The sequence below is a fragment of the Hyla sarda genome, chromosome 2, assembly GCF_029499605.1.
Source record: "Hyla sarda isolate aHylSar1 chromosome 2, aHylSar1.hap1, whole genome shotgun sequence".
NCBI classification, from domain to species: Eukaryota; Metazoa; Chordata; class Amphibia; order Anura; family Hylidae; genus Hyla; species Hyla sarda.
The window spans coordinates 156,381,788-156,405,661 of NC_079190.1; the positions used below are offsets into that span (position 1 = coordinate 156,381,788).

Below are 23,874 nucleotides of genomic sequence, written 5' to 3' on the forward strand. Positions count from 1 at the left end.
GGGTTAACCCCTTAACGACGAAGGACGTAAATGTACATCCTGGTGATGCGGTACTTGACGCACCAAGACGTACATTTGCGTCCTAAGCATAACCGCGGGCATCGGAGCGATGCCCGGATAATGCGCGGCAGGTCCCGGCTGTTGATCGCAGCCAGGGACCCGCCATTTACCCCTCAGATGCCACGATCAATACCAATCAAGCCATCTGCAGCATTGCGGTCACTTAATTGGATGATCGGATCGCCCGCAGCGCTGCCGCGGCGATCCGATCATTCGGCACGGCAGCCGGAGGTCCCCTCACCTGCCTCCGCTGTCTTCCGGGAGTCTTCTGCTCTGATCTGCCTTCCCGCAGACCAGAGCAGAAGATGACCGATAATGCTGATCAGTGCTGTGTCCTATACATAGCACTGAACAGGATTAGCAATCGAATGATTGCATTAAATAGTCTCCTATGGGGACTATTAAAGTGTAAAAATAAAAGTAAAAAAATTAAAAAAATAAAGTAAAAAAAATGTGAAAAACCCCCTCCCCAATAAAAACATAAATTGCCCCTTTTTCCCTATTTCCCCCCCAAAAAGTGTTAAAAAAATATTTTATACACATTTGGTATCGCCGCGTGCGTAAATATCTGAACTATTAAAATAAAATGTTAATGATACCGTACAGTGAACGACGTGAACGTAAAAAAAAGTCCAAAATAGCTGCTTTACATTTTTTTCCAAATTTTTTTTATAAAAAATGTATTAAAAGTTTTATATAAGCAAATATGGTATCAATAGAAAGTACAGATCACGGCGCAAAAAATGAGCCCTCATATCGCCGCTTATACGGAAAAATTAAAAAGTTATAGGTCTTCAAAATAGGGGGATCTTAAACGTACTAATTTGGTTAAAAAGTTTGTGATTTTTTTTTAAGCACAACAGTAATAGAAAAGTATATTATCATGGGTATCATTTTAATCATATTGACCCAAAGAATAAATGACACGTCATTTTTATCATAAATTGTACGGCGTGAAAACGAAACCTTCCAAAATTAGCAAAATTGCGGTTTTCTTTTTAATTTCCCCACATAAATAGTATTTTTTTGGTTGCTCCATACATTTTATGGTAAAGTGAGTTAATGCATTACAACGGACAACTGGTCGCACAAAAAAACAAGCCCTCATACTAGTCTGTGGATGAATATATAAAAGAGTTATGATTTTTTGAAGGCGAGGAGGAAAAAATGAAAACGTAAAAATAAAATGTTCTGCGTCCTTAAGGCCCAAATGGGCTGCGTCCTTAAGGGGTTAACAAGTGTGAAAAGCAGGAGTCATTAGACTCGTGGTTGCTCCATGGTCATGGACAACATTTCCGAGATGGAGTTTCAATGATCATGCATCACTGAAACGTTGAGCAACCACCAGTATAAGGACTCCTGCTTTTCACACTTGTTAAGAGCATTTACCATGTAAAAGGATCCACATAAAATGTAAAGAAAGAATTATGACAAATGAATTAACTTTGTTATGCGGGAAAGATTATTGCTTGCAAATAAAGATAGCTATAACCTGATCCACTGCACTTTTTCTACTGGTTTATACAAGGTTGGTTTTAAAGGTTAGTAATTTTGCATCAATATCAACGTAATGTTTTCACCTTGCCAAGTTAACACGGGCCTTCTGTCCTCCACTTAAAGTAACACCACGATCTCCGATCATCGTCAGATCTCCATCATCTAACTGCAGCATGTCCTGTATGATAACAAAGTAACATTGGGGGAGATTTATCAAAACCTGTCCAGTGGAAAAGATGCCCAGTTGCCCATAGCAACCAATCAGCGCACTTTCATTTTTAACAAGGCCTGTGCAAAATGAAAGAAGCGATCATATTGGTTGCTATGGGCAACTGGACAACTTTTCCTTTGCACAGGTTTTGATAAATGTCCCCCATTGTAATAACAGGTCATTGATCTGGGACAAGATGTCGCTATGGACAACATTCTTACATAGCACATATTGTACAGCTGCAATCAAAATTATTTAACGCTCAACCCAAATCAGGCTTATTTACAAAATTTACAAACTTTCAGCCATATGCAAAAAACTATGGAAAAAGAACAATTTAAATATATTAGCACAACTAATATCTTGTAATGCTAGTTGTCAACTCTCACCTGCCGTTGGGTTACTTTTCTGCTCACCGTCTGGACCGTGCTCTCTCTACTGCCATGCTTTCTCTACTGCTGTTGTTTCTAGCTATGCCTAAATGATGTAAATGCTCTCTTCCTGCCACTTAAATAAGTAATGTCATACTCCAAATCCAAACAGCACCACCTTTCCCAACCTACCTGAGTATTAAAGGTTACTAGCATGCTATTTCCTACAAAGGTGTTCCGTTACTGTATATCCTGTTCCTTGTCTGTGCAGAACCCCCGTTGTTCCTGGATCTTTCTCTGCCTACCTGTCACATTGACCACTTTTTTCAACCTTACAAACTATATTACTATGTTATGTTACTACAGGTGCTTCTCAAAAAATGAGCATATTGTGCTAAAGTTCATTATTTTCCATAATGTAATGATAAAAATTAAACTTTCATATATTTTAGATTCATTGCACACCAACTGAAATATTTCAGGTCTTTTATTGTTTTAATACTGATGATTTTGGCATACAGCTCATGAAAACCCAAAATTCCTATCTCACAAAATTAGCATATCATGAAAAGGTTCTCTAAACGAGCTATTAACCTAATCATCTGAATCAACTTATTCACTCTAAACACCTGCAAAAGATTCCTGAGGCTTTTAAAAACTCCCAGCCTGGTTCATTACTCAAAACCGCAATTATGGGTAAGACTGCCGACCTGACTGCTGTCCATTGACACTCTCAAGCAAGAGGGTATGACACAAAGAAATTTCTGAACAAATAGGCTGTTCCCAGAGTGCTGTATCAAGGCACGTCAGTGGGAAGGAAAAAATGTGGCAGAAAACGCTCCACAACGACAAGAGGTGACCGGACCCTGAGGAAGATTGTGGAGAAGGACCGATTCCAGACCTTGGGGGACCTGCGGAAGCAGTGGACTGAGTCTGGAGTAGAAACATCCAGAGCCACCATGCACAGGCGTGTGCAAGAAATGGGCTACAGGTGCCAGGTCAAGCCACTTTTGAACCAGAAATCGCGGCAGAAGCGCCTGACCTGGGCTACAGAGAAGCAGTACTGGACTGTTGCTCAGTGGTCCAAAGTACTTTTTTCGGATGAAAGCAAATTTTGCATGTCATTTAGAAATCAAGGTGCCAGAGTCTGGAGGAAGACTGGGGAGAAGGAAATGCCAAAATGCCTGAAGTCCAGTGTCGAGTACCCACAGTCAGTGATGGTCTGGGGTGCCATGTCAGCTGCTGGTGTTGGTCCACTGTGTTTTATCAAGGGCAGGGTCAATGCAGCTAGCTATCAGGAGATTTTGGAGCACTTCATGCTTCCATCTGCTGAAAAGCTTTATGGAGATGAAGATGAAGATTTCATTTTTCAGCACGACCTGGCACCTGCTCACAGTGCCAAAACCACTGGTAAATGGTTTACTGACCATGGTATTACTGTGCTCAATTGGCCTGCCAACTCTCCTGACCTGAACCCCATAGAGAATCTGTGGGATATTGTGAAGAGAAAGTTGAGAGACGCAACACTCTTGATGAGCTTAAGGCCGCTATCGAAGCATCCTGGGCCTCCATAACACCTCAGCAGTGCCACAGGCTGATTGCCTCCATGCCACGCCGCATTGAAGCAGTCATTTCTGCAAAAGGATTCCCGACCAAGTATTAAGTGCATAACTGAACATAATTATTTGAAGGTTGACTTTGTATTAAAAAACACTTTTCTTTTATTGGTCGGATGAAATATGCAAATTTTTTGAGATAGGAATTTGGGGTTTTCATGAGCTGTATGCCAAAATCATCAGTATTAAAACAATAAAAGACCTGAAATATTTCAGTTGGTGTGCAACGAATCTAAAATATATGAAAGTTTAATTTTTATCATTACATTATGGAAAATAATGAACTTTAGTACAACATGCTAATTTTTTTAGAAGAACCTGTATATGGGAGTGAGGACAGGAGCTGTCCAATAATTTGCTTTATATCTACCTGCTGTGTTCTGCACGTGCGCGTTGTCATGCGCAGAATACAGCCTATATCCCACAAAAGGGGGAGCTAGTTGCCATTTTACTGAAGCCCAGAAGCAGCCTGCCTACTTGTCACATTGACCAGGAAATAGTGCAGCCTAGAGCTCACTCACAACTACTTTCCCTGCATACTTGACGATTCATCCTGGGCAACGGATCCTCAGGCGGCCGACGTTCCTCACACTTAATAAGTGTTGGAAATCAGAATTCACAGACAATCCAGATCAGTAGCAGTCAGACAGGTCAAGGACAAAGTTAGCAGAAACAGGGTCAACCAGAGGAAAGACAACATCAAAATCAGGAGATCAATCTATGAACAGACAAACAAACAAGTCAAGCAGTCGAGGTCAAACCAGGAAAAGAAAGGAAGTACAAAATCACAAGGCAAACAGATAGCTAGGTACAAGCAATGGTCAGAAGAACAGACTATATAAATGCTAGTGTAGCCGCAATCATAAGCAAAATTTATTGCAGAGTTTAAATAGCCCCAGGGATGTGAAAATCCTATCGCCCGACGCCCGGGACAAGTAGTTTTGAGCGCCGGGCAGGTGAATTGTTTATAGATTTAGCCCTGTATCGGGCTAGCAGGAACAGACAGACTTCCCCCTTATTTTTTCTTTAATGTCGGTGTGAGGCGAAAGGAGCCGATGGAAGACTGCACCTCACACCGGCACTCAGAGTGTATGGAGGGGGGGGCGGCCTCCAGCTGACTGCAGAACCCCCTTATCTCCCCTCCCGGAGAATGGACGGAGCTCAGAAGACACAGCAGGGGAGAGAAAGGATGTAGACAGCTCCGTGCACAGCTCCATCCCCCGCACACAGCTCTATCCCTCCCCCTCCCCCTGCTCTGTCTCCACAGGACCTAATCCACCACGGGGCGGTTGCTAGTTTGCACGGGGAAAACACAGAGCAGGAGGGGGGTGAGGAAATCTCACCTCACACCGGCGGTGACTACAGCTCTGATGTCCACTCATGGCCGTCTCAGGTGAGGAGGCCGAGAATGCAGGCGGCGGCAGGAAGGGTGGTTGTATATGTAGGGTGTGAGTGTATGTGTGATGTGTGTATGTAATGTATGATGGGGGGGCAGCGGCAGGTGTATGTATGATGTATGCATATGTATGGTGTATATCAGTGTTTCCCAACCAGGGTGCCTCCAGCTGTTGCAAAACTACAACTCCCAGCATGCCCTGGGAATGCTGGGAGTTGTAGTTTTGCAACAGCTGGAGGCACCCTGGTTTGGAAACACTGGTGTATATGTATGGTTTGAGTGTATATGTGATGTGTGTATGTAATGTATGATGTGTGTATGATGTCTGTGTGTGTGATGTGTATGTAATGTATGATGTGTGTATGTGATGTGTATGTAATGGATAATGTGTGTATGATGTCTCTGTGTGTGATGTGTATGTAATGTATGATGTGTGTATGATGTCTAAGTGTGATGTGTGTGTGTGTGTATGTGATGTATGATGTGGGGTGGGCAGCGCAGGTGTATGTATGATGTGTGCATATGTATGGTGTATATCAGTGTTTCCCAACCAGGGTGCCACTAGCTGTTGCAAAACTACAACTCCCAGCATGCCCTGGACATGCTGGGAGTTGTAGTTTTGCAACAGCTGGAGGCACCCTGGTTGGGAAACACTGGTGGATATGTATGGTGTGAGTGTATGTGTCTATGATGTCTGTCTATGTGTGAAGTGTATGTAATGTATGATATGTGTATGATGTCTAAGTGTGATGTGTGTGTGTGTGTGTGTGTGTGTATGTGATGTATGATGTGGGGTGGGCAGCGGCAGGTGTATGTATGATGTGTGCATATGTATGGCGTATGTATGGTGTGAGTGTATGTAATGTATGATGTTGGGGGGGCAGTGGCGGGTGTGTGTGTGTGTGTGTGTGTGTGTGTGTGTGTGTGTATATGTATATGGGGGCAGTGGCTGGTGCATGTATGACATGTGTGTGCATGAATGTTTTGTATAGGAGCGGACTGGCACGTCAGGCATTAGGGCAGTTGTGCCATCTAATTTTATTTATTTTTAGTGGCACCCGCACTAAATTGCACCCCCAGAATCCCACCCCCTTCATACTCACCCGCCAACCAAGAGTCCCACGGATGCACGCAAACACGCCCGAACCAAAACTACAACTCCCTGCATGTTGGACCATAACCTAAACTGTAGAACTATAAAGTGTAACATGCTGGGAGTTGTAGTTTTGGTTCGGGTCAGCTGCAGAGCCATAGGCTACATCAGGGCATGCTGGGTGTTGTAGTTACTATCTGCAATTCCCAGTATTCCTTGACACAGACTATGGCTCTGCAGCTGACACAAACCAAAACTACAACTCCCAGCATGTTACACAATAACCTTAACTGTACTACTATACAGTGCAACATGCTGCAACACCCACACAACCATAGGCTGTATCAGGGCATGCTGGGAGTTGTAGTTATCTAGTAACTAAAAGGCACTTCCAGCACAAAATGCACCACATAAACTGGAGAAGCAGAACCCCCCCCCCGCCCCCGAGTAACACATAAGTCCCTATTGAGACTGAAAAATAGTGATTAAAATATTTTAAAAAGTGCGTTTATATATGTGAATAAGCCCCTTTCCTAATAAATGTTTCCAATTTTCTTTAAATAAAAATAATGTACAAAAATAAACATAAGTGGTATCTCTGCATGTGGAAATGTCCAGACTATTAAAATATAATGTTAATTAAACCGTACGGTGAACGGTGTAAATGTAAAAAATAGTCCAGAATTGTTCATTTTTGGTCACTTCATATGAGAAATTTTTTATAAGGTGATCAAAAAGTTACATCTAGACTTTTCTGGGCTTGGTTTGGGCGTAAGAGGAGCTACAGCTCTCCCGCCGCTAATAGGCTGGCATGCTGCGATCGTCTATTAAACCATTAGATCACCGCTGTCAGCAGTGTCTAAAGGGATCTTATATCCATCCCTGGTGGTCTAGTGGGGGGGGGGGATCAGACTATTTTGGTTGAAATTATTTCATCTACCAGAACAAGTGGATTTTCTTGAGGGACAAGTAGATAGTGTTACGCTTTAGTCCCTTGGACAAGTAGTTTTTTTTTTTTTATTTCCACACCCCTGGTGTATATAAGGTGTCTTGGATGTTCCAGACCTTGCCATGCTTACTGAACTGTTCACACAGAGGCATATTCACAGTGTAGGGTCCGTCCCAATGAGGCCACCTTATCGCGGTGGGACAGTCCAAGCGATTTGACCGCCGGCGGAGACAAATTTGCGAGCTAAGTGCCTCACTATTTCATAGTTTCACATTTGCATCTATTACACCATAGCTGTATAGCTCTTCATGTTTTATCTGCATGTTCATGTTTCACCTATATCTGTGCTGGCAGTGTGCTGCTGCATTCTTTTGTTGCTGTGTGTATATATTTTTTTTTGTTCGGAGAATATGTTCTTGAAAAATTAAAAGGTATCATTATAGTATGTAGTTAAGGCTATTATAGGGCGAGGAGGAAAAAAGGAGTGTGAAAGCGAAAATTGGTCAGGACAAGTGGATCATCATGAGGGACAAGTAGATTTTGCGCCATTTTAGTCCTGTTGACAAGTAGTTTTTTTAATTAAATTTCCACATCCCTGAGCCCGCTCTAAAAGGTGTGCACAGAGAACTCCATATTGACTGGTCCAGCTCTCTTGCAGCACATCGGACAAGGGGAGCTGTCATTTACATGTGCACAGCTCTATGTTGTAAAGAGAAATTGCCACAGTGATGCATGATGCTGTTGCCTCTGAGCCTGCAAAGAGTAGGCTGTACAGAAGTAGTCTGTATTTGATACCCGACTCTTGATCCTGTGCCAGCGACTATTAATATTATTCAAAATACTGGCCAGACTAAATGGGCTGAATGTTTCTAACCTGCTGACACATTTTATGTTTGAATGCTGCCTGGCCTAGGCTGGTGCCTGATCCTTAACCAAAAACATACTCTGCCAGCCCCAGACCTAGACCTGAACCTGAGCTTCCCTCTAACTGAATCCTTGGTGCTTTTCACCAGTTTTTCCCACCAGCTGCCACCTTTACTGGGACCACTCCTAGAGATAGTGAACATGCATATGACCATAAGATTTGCAGAGTGGGGCAAAGTTGAAAAGGGAAATTGTCACAATATTATTAGTTTATTAAACAAAATCATGTAATGAAATAACTGTTTAAGTAAGTATTATATTTCTTCCCCATAGCTTCGGTGTGGTGTGTGACTTCACAACCCTTACACCAATGCTATACAGCAGACACAGTGTATAGAAAAGATAGGACAAAGATAGTCTCCTAGACTAACCTTAAGCTCAGTTTTATGCATGTGCAATCTCATGCGCACAACACAGGCTTCAGGTGAGCCGGCCTCCATGTTGGTGAAATCTATCGGCTGATAAGTGTCTGCTGGAAACAGTAAGGTGGAGCCTACTCACAGCATCAGTTTTCATCCAGATGCAGTGGTCAGAGCACATCGGAACCTCCAGTGAGTGGCGAACGGTGAATATTGAGCAGAACATGTTGTGCTGTCACTGCGGCCAGATGGCGAGTGAGTGATTACAGAGAGCATATGATGAATGGCGGGAATATATTGACCTGTATGGAAAGCATGTAAGGAATTGGTGAGCACACGTTGTGCTGTGAACGGGGCGAGATAGTGAGTGAGTGTGGAGAGCTTGTGACTAATGGCAGATGGATGTGTTAGCAGTGAGCAGATGATGAGTGTTAGGTGCTGAGGAGCATTTGTGTAGGTGCTTTGAAGTGAAATACTACACAGATACACTACATGCTAAAATTCACCATTCACTTGACCCTATTAGGCAGCAGAAAACCTACTTATAGGACAAATAGATGGGGCAGCAAAGAAGGGTGAAGCCATCATTATAGGGGACTTTAACTATCCTGACATCAACTGGGAAGCTGAAACCTGTAAGTCGAGCAAGGTAAACAGATTTTTGGCAATTATAAAGGACAATTACCTATCCCAACTAGTGCAGGACCCAACAAGAGGGGGAGTTGTTTCTGGACCTTATGCTAACATATAGGCCAGAAAAGTATCCAAGGTAGAGTATCCAAGGTATCTTGGTAATATTGACCACAACATTTTAAGTTTTCATTCAACCTATAAGAGGAGGTCTACTAGTGGGGCTACAAAAACATTAAACTTCCGGAAGGCCAATATTCAAGAACTTAGAGAGGACCTCAGCGACATAGTTTGGGATCATGCCCTCAGTTATAAAAGTACACAGGCTATATGGGACACTTAAGAGCATCCTAAATAGATATTGTGTACGACATATAGCCTACGGGAACAAAAGGGCTAGAAATAGGCAAAAACCAATTTGGCAAACCAAAACAGTTAAGAAAGGGACGATAAGAGGAAAGCAAAATAAAACCAGCAAACATTGCAGCAGAGAGAAGAATTGCCATAGAAAGTAAAAAGAACCCCAAAATATTCTTCACCTACATAAATAATAAAACATTTTCCACTGAAAATGTTGGCCCTTTAAAAGGGGTATTCCGGGATCTAAGCTTTGGGCCCACTGCTCCCATACACATGAATGGAGTGGGCGTGATGTAACGTCAAGGGGGGGGCGTAACGTTACGTCACATCTCAAGTCTCTGAAACCCGGAAGAGAAGCAGCCCTGCATACATGCAGGGAGATCACAGGGGGTCCCAGCGGCGGGCCCCCGGCAATCAGACATTGTATCCCCTATCCTCTGGATAGAGGATAAAACTTAGATCCTGGAATAACCTTTTAAGAAATAATATGGGGGTAATGGTGGAGGAGGATGAGGAAAAGGCCAATCTACCAAATTATTTTATTCTACTATATTTACAAAGAAAAATCCAATGTTATAACAGGAAAGGGAACAAAGTAAATTCTCCTGCAAATCTCACCTTTTTAACCCCTTAAGGACCCAGCCAATTTTCATTGTAGGACACGGCCATTTTTTGCACATCTGACCACTGTCACTTTAAACATTAACTCTGGGATGCTTTTAGCTTTCATTCTGATTCAGAGATTGTTTTTTCGTGACATATTCTACTTTATGTTAGTGGTAAAATTTTGTCGATACTTGCATCATTTCTTGGTGAAAAATTCCAAAATTTGATGAAAAAATTGAAAATTTAGCATTTTTTACTTTAAAGCTCTCTGCTTATAAGGAAAATGAATATTCCAAATAAATTATATATTGATTCACATAAACAATAAGTCTACTTTATGTTTCCATCATAAAGTTAACATGTTTTTACTTTTGGAAGACATCAGAGGGCTTCAAAGTATAGCAGCAATTTTCCAATTTTTCACAAAATTTTCAAAATCGAAATTTTTCAGGGACCAGTCCTGTTTTGAAGTGGATTTGAAGGGCCTTCTTATTAGAAATACCCCACAAATGACCCCATTATAAAAACTGCACCCCTCAAAGTATTCAAAATGACATTCAAAAGGTTTGTTAACCCTTTCACAGGAATAGCAGCAAATTGAAGGAGAAAATTCAAAATCTTCATTTTTTATACTCGCATGTTCTTGTAGACCCAGTTATTGAATTTTTACAAGGGGTAAGAGGAGAGAAATCTTCCTAAAATGTGTAACCCAATTTCTCTCCAGTAAGAAAATACCTCATATGTGTATGTCAAGTGTTCGGCGGGCGCAGTAGAGGGCTCAAAAGGGAAGGAGCGACAGCGGGATTTTGGAGAGTGAGTTTTTCTGAAATGGTATTTGGGGGGCATGTCACATTTAGGAAGCCCCTATGGTGCCAGAACAGCAAAAAAAAAAAAACACATGGCATACTATTTTGGAGAATACACCCCTCAAGGCACGTAACAAGGGGTCCAGTGAGCCTTAACCCCCCACAGGTGTTTGACGACTTTTCGTGAAAGTTGGATGTGTAAATTATTTGTTTTTTTTCCACTAAAATGCTAGTTTTCCCTCAAATTAATATTTTTTACAAGGGGTAATAGGACAAAATGCTCCCAAAAATTTGAAACCCCATCTCTTCTGAGTATGGAAATACCCCATGTGTGGACGTCAAGCGCTCTGCTGGAGCACTACAATGCTCAGAAGAGAAGGAGCGCAGTTAAGCTTTTGGTAAAAAAAATTGTTTGGAATGGAAGTCAGGGGCCATGTGCGTTTACAAAGCCCCCCGTGGTGGCAGAACAGCGGACCCCCCCCCCCCCCCCCCCACATGTGACCCTATTTTGGAAACTACACCCCTCACAGAATTGAATAAGGGGTACAGTGAGTATTTACACCCCACTGGCGTTTGACAGATCTTTGGAACAGTGGGCTGTGCAAATGAAAAATTACATTTTTCATTTTCACGTACCACTGTTCCAAAAATCTGTCAGACACCTGTGGGGCGTAAATGCTCACTGTACCCCTTATCACATTCCGTGAGGGGTGTAGTTTCCAAAATGGGGTCCCATGTGGGTATTTATTTTTTTTTTACGTTTATGTCAGAACAGCTGTAAAATCGGCTACCCCTGTGCAAATCACCAACTTAGGCCTCAAATGTACATGGTGCCCTCTCACTACTGAGCCTTGTTGTGCGCCCGCAGAGCATTTTACGACCACATAAGGGGTATTCTGTACTCAAAAGAAATTGCGTTATAAATTTTGGGGTCTTTTTTTTCCTTTTAATGCTTGTGAAAATAAAGTATGGGGCAACACCAGCATGTTAGTGTAATTTTTTTTTTTTATTTTTTTTTTTTACACTAACAAGCTGGTGTAGCCGCCAACTTTTCCTTTTCATAAGGGGTAAAAGGGAGAAAAAGCCCCCCAAAATTTGTAGGGCAATTTCTCCCGAGTATGGAGATACCCCATATGTGGCCCTAAACTGTTTCCTTGAAATACGACAGGGCTCTGAATTGAGAGAGCGCCATGCGCATTTGAGAACTAAATTAGGGATTGCATAGGGGTGGACATAGGGGTATTTTACGCCCGTGATTCCCAAACAGGGTGCCTCCAGCTGTTGCTAAACTCCCAGCATGCCTGGACAGTCAGTGGCTGTCCAGAAATGCTGGGAGTTGTTGTTTTGCAACAGCTGGAGGCTCTGTTTTGGAAACACTGCCATACAATACATTTTTAATTTTTATTGGGGGGGGGGGCACAGTATACAGGAGTGTAAATGTTGTGTTTTACCCTTTATTATGTGTTAGTGTAGTGTAGTGTAGTGTTTTTAGGGTACGTTCGCACTGGTGTGTTACGGCGAGTTTCCCGCTAGGAGTTTGCGCTGCGGCAAAAAATTTGCCACAGCCCAAACTTGAAGCAAGAAACTTACTGTAAACCTGCCCATGTGAATGTACCCTGTACGTTCACATGGGAGGGAGGGGGCAAACCTCCAGCTGTTTCGAAATGACAACTGACAGACCGTGCATGCTGGGAGTTGTAGTTTTGCAACAGCTGGAGGCACACTGGTTGGAAAACCTTCAGTTAGGTTCTGTTATCTAACTCAGTATTTTCCAATCAGTGTGCCTCCAGCTGTTGCAAAACTACAACTCCCAGCATGTAATGATCACCAAAGGGCATGCTGGGAGATGTAGTTATGTAACAGCTGGAGGTACGCAGCTACAACTCCCAGCATGCCGAGACAGCTGTTTGGGCATGCTGGGATTTGCAGTTTTGCAACATCTGGAGGGCTACAGTTTTAGAGACCACTGCAAAGTGATCTCCAAACTGTGACCCTCCAGATGTTGCAAAACTACAAATCCCAGCATGCCCAGACAGCAAACAGTTGTGTGGGCATGCTAGGAGTTGTAGTTTTGCAAGATCTGGAGGGCTACAGTTAGAGACCACTATCTAGTGGTCTCAGACTGTACCCTCCAGATGTCGCTAGGCAACTCAACGGCTTCCGTAGGATCCAGCCACACGACGTCGCCGCCCGCTGATCTCCGTCGCCCGCAACCTCATGATCGGTAAGTGGATCTTCGGCACCGGCCCTGTCGTGGGTGGGCATGACGGGGAAAATGAAAGCAAACCCGCCCCCGATCTGCTATTGATGGTCGCGTCTAGACCACCAATAGCAGGGATAGGAGGGGTGGCACCCCTGCCCCCTCACTCCTATCCCTTCAGGGGGATTGTGGGTGTCATGGACACCCGCGATACCCCTTCTATTCCGGGTCACCATAGACCCGTAATGACCCAGAATCGCAAGTGTGAATTCACTTGCGATTTGACCCCCCTGGGCCTTGGCACGGGATGCCTGCTGAACGATTTCAGCAGGCATCCAGGTCCGATCCCCGCCCGGTGCCGGAATTCTCCATGACGTACACGTACATTTACGTCCTAAGCATAACCGTGGGCATCAGAGCGATGCCCGGATCATGCGCGGCAGGTCCCGGCTGTTGATCGCAGCCAGGGACCCGCCGGTAATGGCGGACACCCGCGATCCCGCCATTAACCCCTCAGCTGCCGTGATTAATACCGATCACGGCATCTGCAGCATCTCGGTCACTTAATTGGATGATCAGATCGCCCGCAGCGCTGCCGCGGCGATCCGATCATCCAGCACGGTAGCCGGAGGTCCCCTCACCTGCCTCCGCTGTCTTCCGGGAGTCTTCTGCTCTGATCTGCCTTCCCGCAGACCAGAGCAGAAGATGACCGATAACTCTGATCAGTGCTATGTCCTATACATAGCACTGAACAGGATTAGCAATCGAATGATTGCTATAAATAGTCCCCTATGGGGACTATTAAAGTGTAAAAATAAAAGTAAAAGTGTGAACACATGTCTATGCTATGAATACATCAAAGCCATTGGCAACATGCAATGTGTGTGAAAGTGGCTTTGATGTATACATAGCACAGACATGTGTTGACACTTGTGTAGGGCGGTCTAATAGCGATATGCGAATCTCTATCTATGCATTAGTCCAATACGGGTTTTTCATTTGACTCAGTTTGTCCGAAGCCTTGCTCACCTGACATCCACCGGAACTGCCGTCACACGCCGGCCCGAGTGGATGGGAAGTCTTTGGCTTAGTATCATATCAGGTATACTATATAAACCAGCACAATTCTGCTTGCTATTTGCCATGACTAAGGAGCCATTCTAGATCCAAAACGCGTCGGTGTGCTTGTTTTTACCCTGCACGTTCATGTTTTAATGGATTAGAATAAAGCTTGGATTTTAACAGTTATGCTGTGAAGCCGGATACCCTCCCTATTCTCTACAAGATATCATATAAGTGATTACAGGAAGTAGGATCCAGATAAAGACAATTATATGATGCATAAAATAGAATTAAAATTAAGTGAATCTCCTGTCACCTTAGCAGGGCCCTTGCATCAGGTGGAGGGATTAAAATAGTAAATACACAATAGTAGTGAGTAAAATGAGAAATATATAATAAATATAAAATATATGTTAAAACAGTCTGGAATGGGTGGACCTATTGTTCGAGACGGTTCGGTCATTCTTTCTCCTTCTCCCCTATGCAGTCCTTTCTATATCACCCTGACTTTCCACCGGGGCTTACTTCTCCTATGGTCCGGGTCTGGGGTCCCCGGGGGTCTTTTTTGCTGGGCTGATGTTGTAGACCCGGTCAAGCGCACTTTCCTTTCCATCGAGCGGATGGTTGAGCGATGGGAGCTTCCGGCCTCTGAATTGACCCACTATACCAAGCTTCGGCACTACTTATCCTCGAGAAAGGGGACGTTGACTGTGTCACTCCCATCGAGCGGCTGTGTAGGAGTGGGCCTCAGACGAAGGGACTACTCTCGAGCATTTATGCCCTTTCCCCTCTGGATGACCCCCCTCCATTTACAGTTAAAAAAAATAAATTAAATAAAATAAAAAAAGGCTGGAATGGGTATACCAACTGAGAAGAAAACGGCTGGATGGTTTAAAATAGAATAAAATAGGTTGCGCTAGATGTTATATCGTTGGTGATATAGGGAAAAGTTCAAATAATAGAAATGTTCAGCAGTGATACTTCGTTGGTGGTATAGTGCACAGTAGCGAAATTAAAGATTCATTGGTAGCGCAGTGCAACAATTTAACAATTAGGGTAGAGGTATTGTATCAGGCACAAATTCCGTTCTTATCATGTGCGTTAGTGGTATATTCAGCGGTGCACGGGTGGCACGGGACAGCATCCGGCCTTAGGGTATGTGATCGCAGTGGTGAATGGTATGGAGATAAGGATGAGTCCTCAGCAGGTACGGGAGTGGATACCGGGGTCCTCGTGTTGGTGATGCGTTAGGAGCGCGCGTGGTCCCGAAATAAGGGACATCCAGCCGTTGCAACTATGCAAAAAGGGGTTCTCCAGTTGGTCGAAAGGTAAGGGTGAATAGGTAATGATACTAGGCGCGTTTCAAGACCGCAGGCCTTTTCTTCAGTAGGAGGATAATAATGGTGGATGAATGGGGATAGTTTGCTTAATATAGTCCCAAGGTGATAACGCGTTCTATGGTGATTTGGAAAAAATGGAAGGAAACATGGGAATGGGATGTTACATAATGGCTGGATCCAGAGAGAAAAGGAGAAAAGGAAAGAATGGAAAAGGATATGGGGATGGATGTGAAAAGGATATGTGTGATAAAATAAGGAAAAATTTAGAAAAATGTAAGAATAAAAAAGATGGGTGGGAAATTTTTTTTGTAAAAATGTAAAAATTAAATAAAGATGGGTGGATGAAAAAAAAAAGAAAGTAGAATTGGACATATATGAGTAACTTGAGCTTCTAAACAATGGATTCCTGAGATGTCCGTAGATTGTACTTGGATGGGCTAGGTCCCAGGGACCATCACTACGTCGATACGAGACCAGCTAGTGACGGGCCATGGAACAGAGCCAAACCACAAGGAGGAATTATTAGAGAAATCCGAAGATCTCGAGTTCTGCATTGAGCCCTCTTGGTATTAATGAATCAAACTCGAACATCTTCCTTGATTCGGCCTTAGACAAATTTTGATTATGGTGTTCACTGAAGTGTAAAGATAGGGGGTGTGTTTTTAATCCTTTTTTTTATGTTGTAATTGTGTCCCAAATTTAGGTATTCTAATCACTCCTCCCATCAAACAACCATCCATGTCAGATAGGTCAACCACGTGGCTACAAACTAAAGGTTTTCACAAATGCGGGTCCTGTATGGGATGCAAAACCACAAATTCCCCCAAAAAATTATCAAAGTCTCATCCACTTCTAATGACTTCACATACAAAATATCTGAATGCCTCTCCTGCCATAGCAAAGGTGTAATATATTTGATTCAATGTAAATGCGGCAAACAATATATATATATATATATATATATATATATATATATATATCTCTCTATGAACAGATTTACAACATAAAAATAAAAAAAGAAGGATTAAAAACACACCCTCTGTCTTTACACTTCAGTGAACACCATAATCAAAATCCAGCAGATTTCTTTTTCGTAGCCATCCAAAGCGTAAAAAAATGTTGGAGAGGCAGTGATTACATCACTCGCATGTCTAAGGCCGAATCAAGGAAGATCTTCGAGTTCGATTCAAGAGGACTCAACACAGAACTCAAGATCTTCGGATTTCTCTAATAATTCCTCCTTGTGGTTTGGCTCCGTTCCATGGCCCGTCACTTGCTGGTCCCTGGGACCTAGCCCTCCCAAGTACAATCTACAGACATCTCAGGAATCCATTGTTTAGAAGCTCAAGTTACTCATATATGTCCAATTCTACTTTTTTTTTTCATCCACCCATCTTTATTTTATTTTTACATTTTTTCTAAATTTTTCCTAATTTTATCACACATATCCTTTTCGCATCCATCCCCATGTCCTTTTCCATTCTTTCCTTTTCTCCTTTCTCTCTGGATCCAGCCATTATGTTACATCCCATTCCCATGTTTCCTTCCATTTTTTCCAAATCACCATAGAACGCATCATCACCTTGGGACTATATAAAGCACACTATCCCCATTCATCCACAATTATTATCCTGCTACTGAAGAAAAGGCCTGCGGTCTTGAAACGCGTCTAGTATCATTACCTATTCACCCTTACCTTTCTACCAACTGGAGAACCCCTTTTGCACACTTGCAACAGCTGGATGCCCCTTATTTCGGGACCAACGCTGCACGTGCGCTCCTAGCGCATCACCGACACGAGAACCCTGTTATCCACTCACGTACCACCTCAGGACTCATCCTTATCTCCACACCATTCACCACGGCGATCACCTACCCTAAGGCCGGACACTGTCCTGTGCCAGCCGTGCACTGCTGAACACACACTTAGAGACCGAGACCCTGCAGCACCATGCAGACGGGTATCAACTATAAGTGCTAGATGCCTCCGTGCCAGCCCAGACTTCGGATTCTCCTACACCACAACGGTCGGTGAGTGGTGCCGTGCACCAACCCTGCATCTTCCTATACCACCAACGTACATCATAAGAACGGAATTTGTGCCTGATACAATACCTCTACCTCAGCATACTAATTGTTAAATTGTTGCACTGTGCTACCATTGAATCTTTAATTTCACTACTGTGCACTATACCACCAATGAAATATCACTGCTGAACATTTCTATATTATTTGAACTTTGCACTATGTCACCAACGAACTATGATAACATCTAGCGCAACCTATTTTATACCATCCAGCCATTTTCTACTCAGTTGGTATACCCATTCCAGACTGTTTTTACATATATTTTATATTATTATATATTTCTCATTTTACTCACTACTATTGTGTATTTACCATTTTAACCCCTCCCCCTGATGCAAAGGCCCTGCTAAGGCGACAGGAGGTTCACTTAATTTTAATTCTATTTTATGCATCATATAATAAATTGACTTTATCTGGATCCTACTTCCTCTCATCTTTTCCTTCTCTCAATGTACCTTTGAGGACTGGTTTACTTTGTTTCCCTTACTGCCAGACATTATAGCATTTCTTGGGTGAAGGCAACACTGTTAACCTCAGATACATCCTTTTTGCAAGTGAGCTACACATTCCTTTTTTTTCTATTTACATTTTGGGACTCACAATTAAATCTTTTCTGATCAGCGGCATCTTCTTTCCTTTTCTTCTCCGTCCGGATAAGACCGCCCGCCATGTGGATCTCTTAACATGTTAGACTCTGCATTTTTCCAGTGCCCCCCCCCCCCCCCTCCTCTACACAAGCTTTCAATCTATAAGCCCCTAACTGTTATAAAGCCCTCATTGAAGGGCAGGTAGGTAGATAGCCAGGTAAATAGGTAGGTAGATGAGGAAGCCAGGTATGTAGGTAGGTGACAAGCCAGGTAGGTATGAAGGCCAGGTATGTACATAGTTAGATAGCCTGGTATGTAGGTATAGGCAGCAGAGTTAACCCCTCCCCTTCCCCTAAGGTAGCGTTTAAGATTGAACTCGATGGACGCTTGAAACCTTACAAACTATGTACCTATGTCCCATTATTTGCGTTATATCTACCTGCTGTGTTCTGCATGTGCGCAATGTCATGTGCAGAATACAGCCTATGTCACACAAAAGGGGGAGCTGGTCACCATTTTACTGAAGCACAGAATGTCAGGATCCGGACTAGTAGCAGGAAGCGGTTCTGGAGGTGGATCCTCTGTGCCAGAGAGGGATGAGCGTGGACCGTACCGGAGGATCGGTTCTAAGCAGTTACTGGTTTTCACCAGAGCCCGCTGCAAAGCGGGATGGACTTGCTGCGGCGGTAACTACCAGGTTGTGTCCTCCGATAGCGGCTCAACCTCACTGGCAGCTGAGACAGGCGAAGTACAGAAGGGGCAGGCAGACGTAGCAAAGGTCAGGACAGGCAGCACGGGTTCTCAGGCGGTAGTCGTTAGCAACAGGTATGGCAACAGGCAAGGAGATACACAAGAACGCTTTCTCTAGGGCACTGAGGCAGCAAAGATCCGGCAAGGGCAGGAAGGGGTAGGATACATTTATAGGAGTGACTGAAAACGGATTGGGCAAGGCACCAATTAATGGTGCACTGGCCCTTTAAATCTTATACCACCGGCGCGCGCCCTATAGTACAGGGGCAGAGACGGAGTGTCCCCGGTCAGAGAGTCCGATCGGGGCACCCCGCTGGAGCAGACGCTGCGAGCGCTCCGGTCCAGGGACAGGGACCGGAGCGCTCAGCGTTACACAGAAGCTTTAATCTAAACTATTAATCTTAAAACAGACTTATTTATCAATTCAGGAGTAACGGGTTTGGTGAGCGGCTGGGCGAATGAATCAGCTGCAATCCTATGTGCCTCTGCCTGCTGTCGCATTTCCCACTGTGTCTTACATACAGGACATATGTTTGAAGAGACAGCAAGGAGAGCGCCAGCAGGTAGAGGCAGACAGGATTGGAGAAGGCGGCAGCAGCAATATATACAAGAAAGGCAGGAATACAGCTTCAGCAGAGCAGCAGCAGAGGTTTTCTGTAGGAGCTTTACACATGCAGGAATGAATGTAAAACACTACAGGTAAAAGTTTGATATCCCCAGACCAGGCAGATCCCCCTACCAAAATTTCACCAAAGGAGTGGTAGCCCAGAAGGATCACATTTGGTCGTGAGTGGCCGGCAGGGAAGCAGTCAGTTCAGGAGAGCAGGCAGACAAGCTGATGGGTCAGTGAGCACACAGGTAGCAGGCATTGCGAATGGGCAAAAACAAAGGGTGTGGCACCAATAAAGTGAGAGGAATGGGGAGAAGGCACTAAGAGAGAGGGGTAAAAAGACAGTGTTAAAAGGGAAAGGTACCAACAAAGAGGAGCATGAAGAGGGGAACCAGGAAACAGTGGGCAGAAGAGAAGAGAGAGGTTAGGAAACAGCAGAAGACATGGCAAGACAAAGTGAGTGCCAAAAGAGGGTGTGCAAGAGACATGTGGCAACAGGCGACAGTGGGCAAGAGACATCTGGCAGCCAGAGACAGAAAACAAGAGACATCTGGCAGCGGGAAACAGTGGGCAAAAGACATCTGACAGTAGGAGACAGTAGGTAAGAGACATCTGGTAGCAGGAGACAGGAAGCAAGAGACATCTGGCAGCAGGTGGACAGTAGGCAAGAGACATCTGGCAGCAGGAAGCAGTGGGCAAGAGACAACTTGCAGAAAAAAGGATATAGGCAAGAGACATCTGGCAGTGGGTGGCAGTAGGAAAGAGATCCCTCACAGTGGGAGACAGTGGCCAAGAGACATCTGGCAGCGATAGATAGTGAGCAAGTGACATCTGGCACCAGGAGACAGTGGGCAATATACATCTGGCAGCACAAGACAGTGAGCCAGAGACATTTGGCAGTACAAGACAGAATGCAAGAAGCATCTGGAAGCAGGAGAGAGTGGTGGGCAAGAGACATCTGGCAGCACGATACAGTGGCCAAGAGACATCTACTGTTCACCAAACCTGCCACTCCTATGATAAAATTTGAAATTCCCTGGATCAGGATGAACGGCTGTGGGATAAATGTCCAATGCTCTTTCACAAAATGATGTATACCACCAGGGCCAGCTCCACCTATAGGCAAAATAGATAGCCTCCTAGAGCACCCTCTTGATGGGGACACCACTCTGCAAGAAAGTAATTGTCTGCATGTTGTCAACAAACCAACATGGGTGAAGTGTTTTAGGTATAAAAATATATTATAACCAAATAGATGTCTCTTCTTACTGCATGTAAGCTACTGTAATGATCTGAAGAACAGCTAAGCACTCTGCCTTTCCTCTTCAGTATGTGCATCCGTACTGGGCACTAGTTAGTTAATCTAAACAGGAACTGAACCAAAGTTGCCCATACTGTATAGGAATCTTGTAATATAGAATGTGGACTAAGTGATGAAATTCTGAAGAGCATTAAGCAGGAAACAAGGTTAGTAAATGTCTATTGCAACCAAAAAACAAATTCACTGTTGAAATGTCATGAACCCAGACTAGTTTACTTAGTTTTTATAGGGAATTGCTCAAGCCATGCAGCTAATTCTATATCTGCATGTTGTCTTCATTTCTGTTTTTAGACATACAAGCAATTTTTGTAAATATTTCATTTTATCTTTTCATGTAACAACATTAAAGAAATTACACTCTGTTACAATGTGAAGTAGTGAGTGTACAGTCAGTGTTTAATGTTGCTGTTCCCTCAAAATAACTCAACACACAGCCATTGATGTCTAAACCGTGGCAACAAAAGTGAGTAAATCCCTTTTGGAAACTGCAAATTGGGCCCAAATAGCCATTTTCCCACCCCCAAAGACATGTGACTCATTCGTGTTACACTTAGGCGTGAACGGGGAGCAGGTATTTGGTGCTATCGCTCTCACACTCTATAATAGTGGTCACTAAAAGATCATTATGGCAAAGAACTCTCTGAGGAACTGAACAAAAAAATGGTTGCTCTAAATAAAGTTGGCCTAGGCTATAAAAACATTGGCAAGACCCTAAAACTGAGCTGCTGCACGGTGGGCAAGACCATACAGCTTTTTTACAGGACAGGTTCCAATTAGAACAGGTTTTACCATGGTTGACCAAAGAAACTGAGTGCACGTACTCAGCCTCATAGCCAGAGGTTATCTTTGGGAAATAGACATATGAGTGCTGCCAGCATTGCTACAGAGGTTGAAGGGGTGGGGTCAGGCTGTCAGTGCTTAGATCATATGCTGCACATTAAACACTATTATACAGGCTGTGCACTCACTACTTTACATTATAGTAGAGTGTCATTTCTTCATTGTTATCACATAAAAAGATTTAATAAACTATTTATAAAAGTCTGAAGGGTGCATTCACTTATGTGAGAAACTGTATGTGTAGATAATTCATTACGTATAAACATATCAAGACGGGAAAAAAATGCCTACACCTTTTCAATAGTAACAATTTGAAGGGCTTTATAAAAAAAAAAAATAATAATAATTTACTGACCTATAGTTTCGTTCTTCAGTAAACATAAAGGCAAGATAAGATAACAGTCTTCATTTTTTGAGTGTTGATTTATTGTAATGAGAGAGGTGCCTGGCTACTCTGCATACTAAGTGTGGGTTAAGTCTGTCAGGTCAGCTTGTATATATCTGCTGCACTGGAATAAAAATATTAAGAGCGCTTAACAGTCCCAGGTGTCAGGGAAGAGCTCTAGGCTAATTGGTCCCTTGCATCTGTATATTACAGCAGCTTTGTCAGCTTTAGTTTCCAAACAAAAAAGTAAATCATTAAGCGCTGATAAATGCAGTAAATACAGTTGAGCACAAGTCTAGAGCCAGACAGCTGGTTCAGATAACCACTCACCTTCTTAAGCGCACATGCCCTTAGGACTCTTTCATATTTCTCTTGGTTGTATTCTTTCCCAAATAATATGTTACTTCTGACAGTGCCTGAAAACACCCATGGCTGCTGCGACACATATGCAATTCTTCCTCTGATGTCCACAAAGCCTTTATCTTTTGGCAGTTCACCTAGCACTGCACTCAGAAGGGAAGACTGACAGCGGGTAAAGAACATACAATTGTCTTTTAATGGTTTAATCATTGGAAAATAAAACTAAAGAATTAATTATTGTGATCTTACAAAAGTATTCCTTAAAAAAAAAAAAAAATAGGCAAGTGACCTCACTGCAAAAGGCCACCAAATAATTCACAGAACAGCACAATACGAATCTGCACTTTTTGCGTTCACATAAAGAACCTCTATCTTATGGTAAGAGTATTTTACCATAAATAAATAACAAACAAAAAAAACATTGACAAATATAAGATGTCCCCTTAAAGGGGTACTCCCGTGGATAACCTTTTTTTTTTTTTTTTTTAAATCAACTAATGCCAGAAAGTTAAACAGATTTGTAAATTACTTCTATTAAAAAATCTTAATCCTTCCAATTCATTTTATGAGCTGTATACTACAGAGGAAATGCTTTTCTTTTTGGATTTCTCTGATGTCATGACCACAGTGTTCTCTGCTGACCTCTGCTGTCCATTTTAGGAACTGTCCAGAGCAGCATATTTTTGCTATGGGGATTTTCTCCTGCTCTGGACAGTTCCAAAAATGGACAGCAGAGGTCAGCAGAGAGCACTGTGGTCATGACATCAGAGAAATCCAAAAAGAACAGCATTTCTTCTGTAGTATATAGCCGCTAAAAAGTACCAGAATGATTAAGATTTTTTAATAGAAGTAATTTACAAATCTGTTTAACTTTCTGGCACCAGTTGATTTAAAATAAAATAAAAAGTTTCCCTCGGGAGTACCCCTTTAATGGCTACATAGAAACACAGCAATATGGGGTGAGGAAGAATTACTGCCAAAGTTCCTTCAATAAATTCAGCTGCTGTGGCTGCTGTGATGGAAGTCATGCTGCCAGAATATATTAAAATCTTATATTATAACATTTTTGAACAGACTTCAGTTCAATTTTAAAAACATGATTAGGATGACAAAAGGTTTATTTTAACAGGGTTTATCTAAAAGTACCTATGAAAAGGAATATATGATAGGGTCTTGTAATGTAAAGTGAAGGTCAATTTTCAGAATTATTCGTCCTTTCATCAGGAAAATAAAAATAAAAATCAAACAGTCCAATAAGAAAACACAATACAGAAAGGTAAACTAAGTGGACCATTGTGTCTCCACAAAGAAGTAACACCCCAAGCAGTTTTCTCTAACATGTCATCATCCAATTGGAATGCATTGGAACAATCAATGTACATACAGTACACATTCTCTTTCATCACATCTCTGAATACAGCTTCAAAAGTATCAGCATTTTCATTATACTACA

The 23,874-nt window shown here is 42.9% G+C and overlaps 1 protein-coding gene across 4 annotated transcripts in view; it reads right to left on the reverse strand.

The window, feature by feature from the left end:
- ABCC4 (ATP binding cassette subfamily C member 4) overlaps positions 1-23,874 on the reverse strand; it is a 371,576-nt gene that overhangs the window by 260,156 nt on the left and 87,546 nt on the right. For all 4 annotated transcript variants that reach the window (XM_056555595.1, XM_056555592.1, XM_056555593.1 and 1 more), the window contains exons 11-12: positions 22,392-22,583; positions 1,641-1,735 (exon numbers count right to left, since the gene is read on the reverse strand). In XM_056555595.1, coding sequence (XP_056411570.1) covers positions 1,641-1,735; positions 22,392-22,583 — 287 coding nt within the window. The remainder of the gene's footprint in view (positions 1-1,640; positions 1,736-22,391; positions 22,584-23,874) is intronic.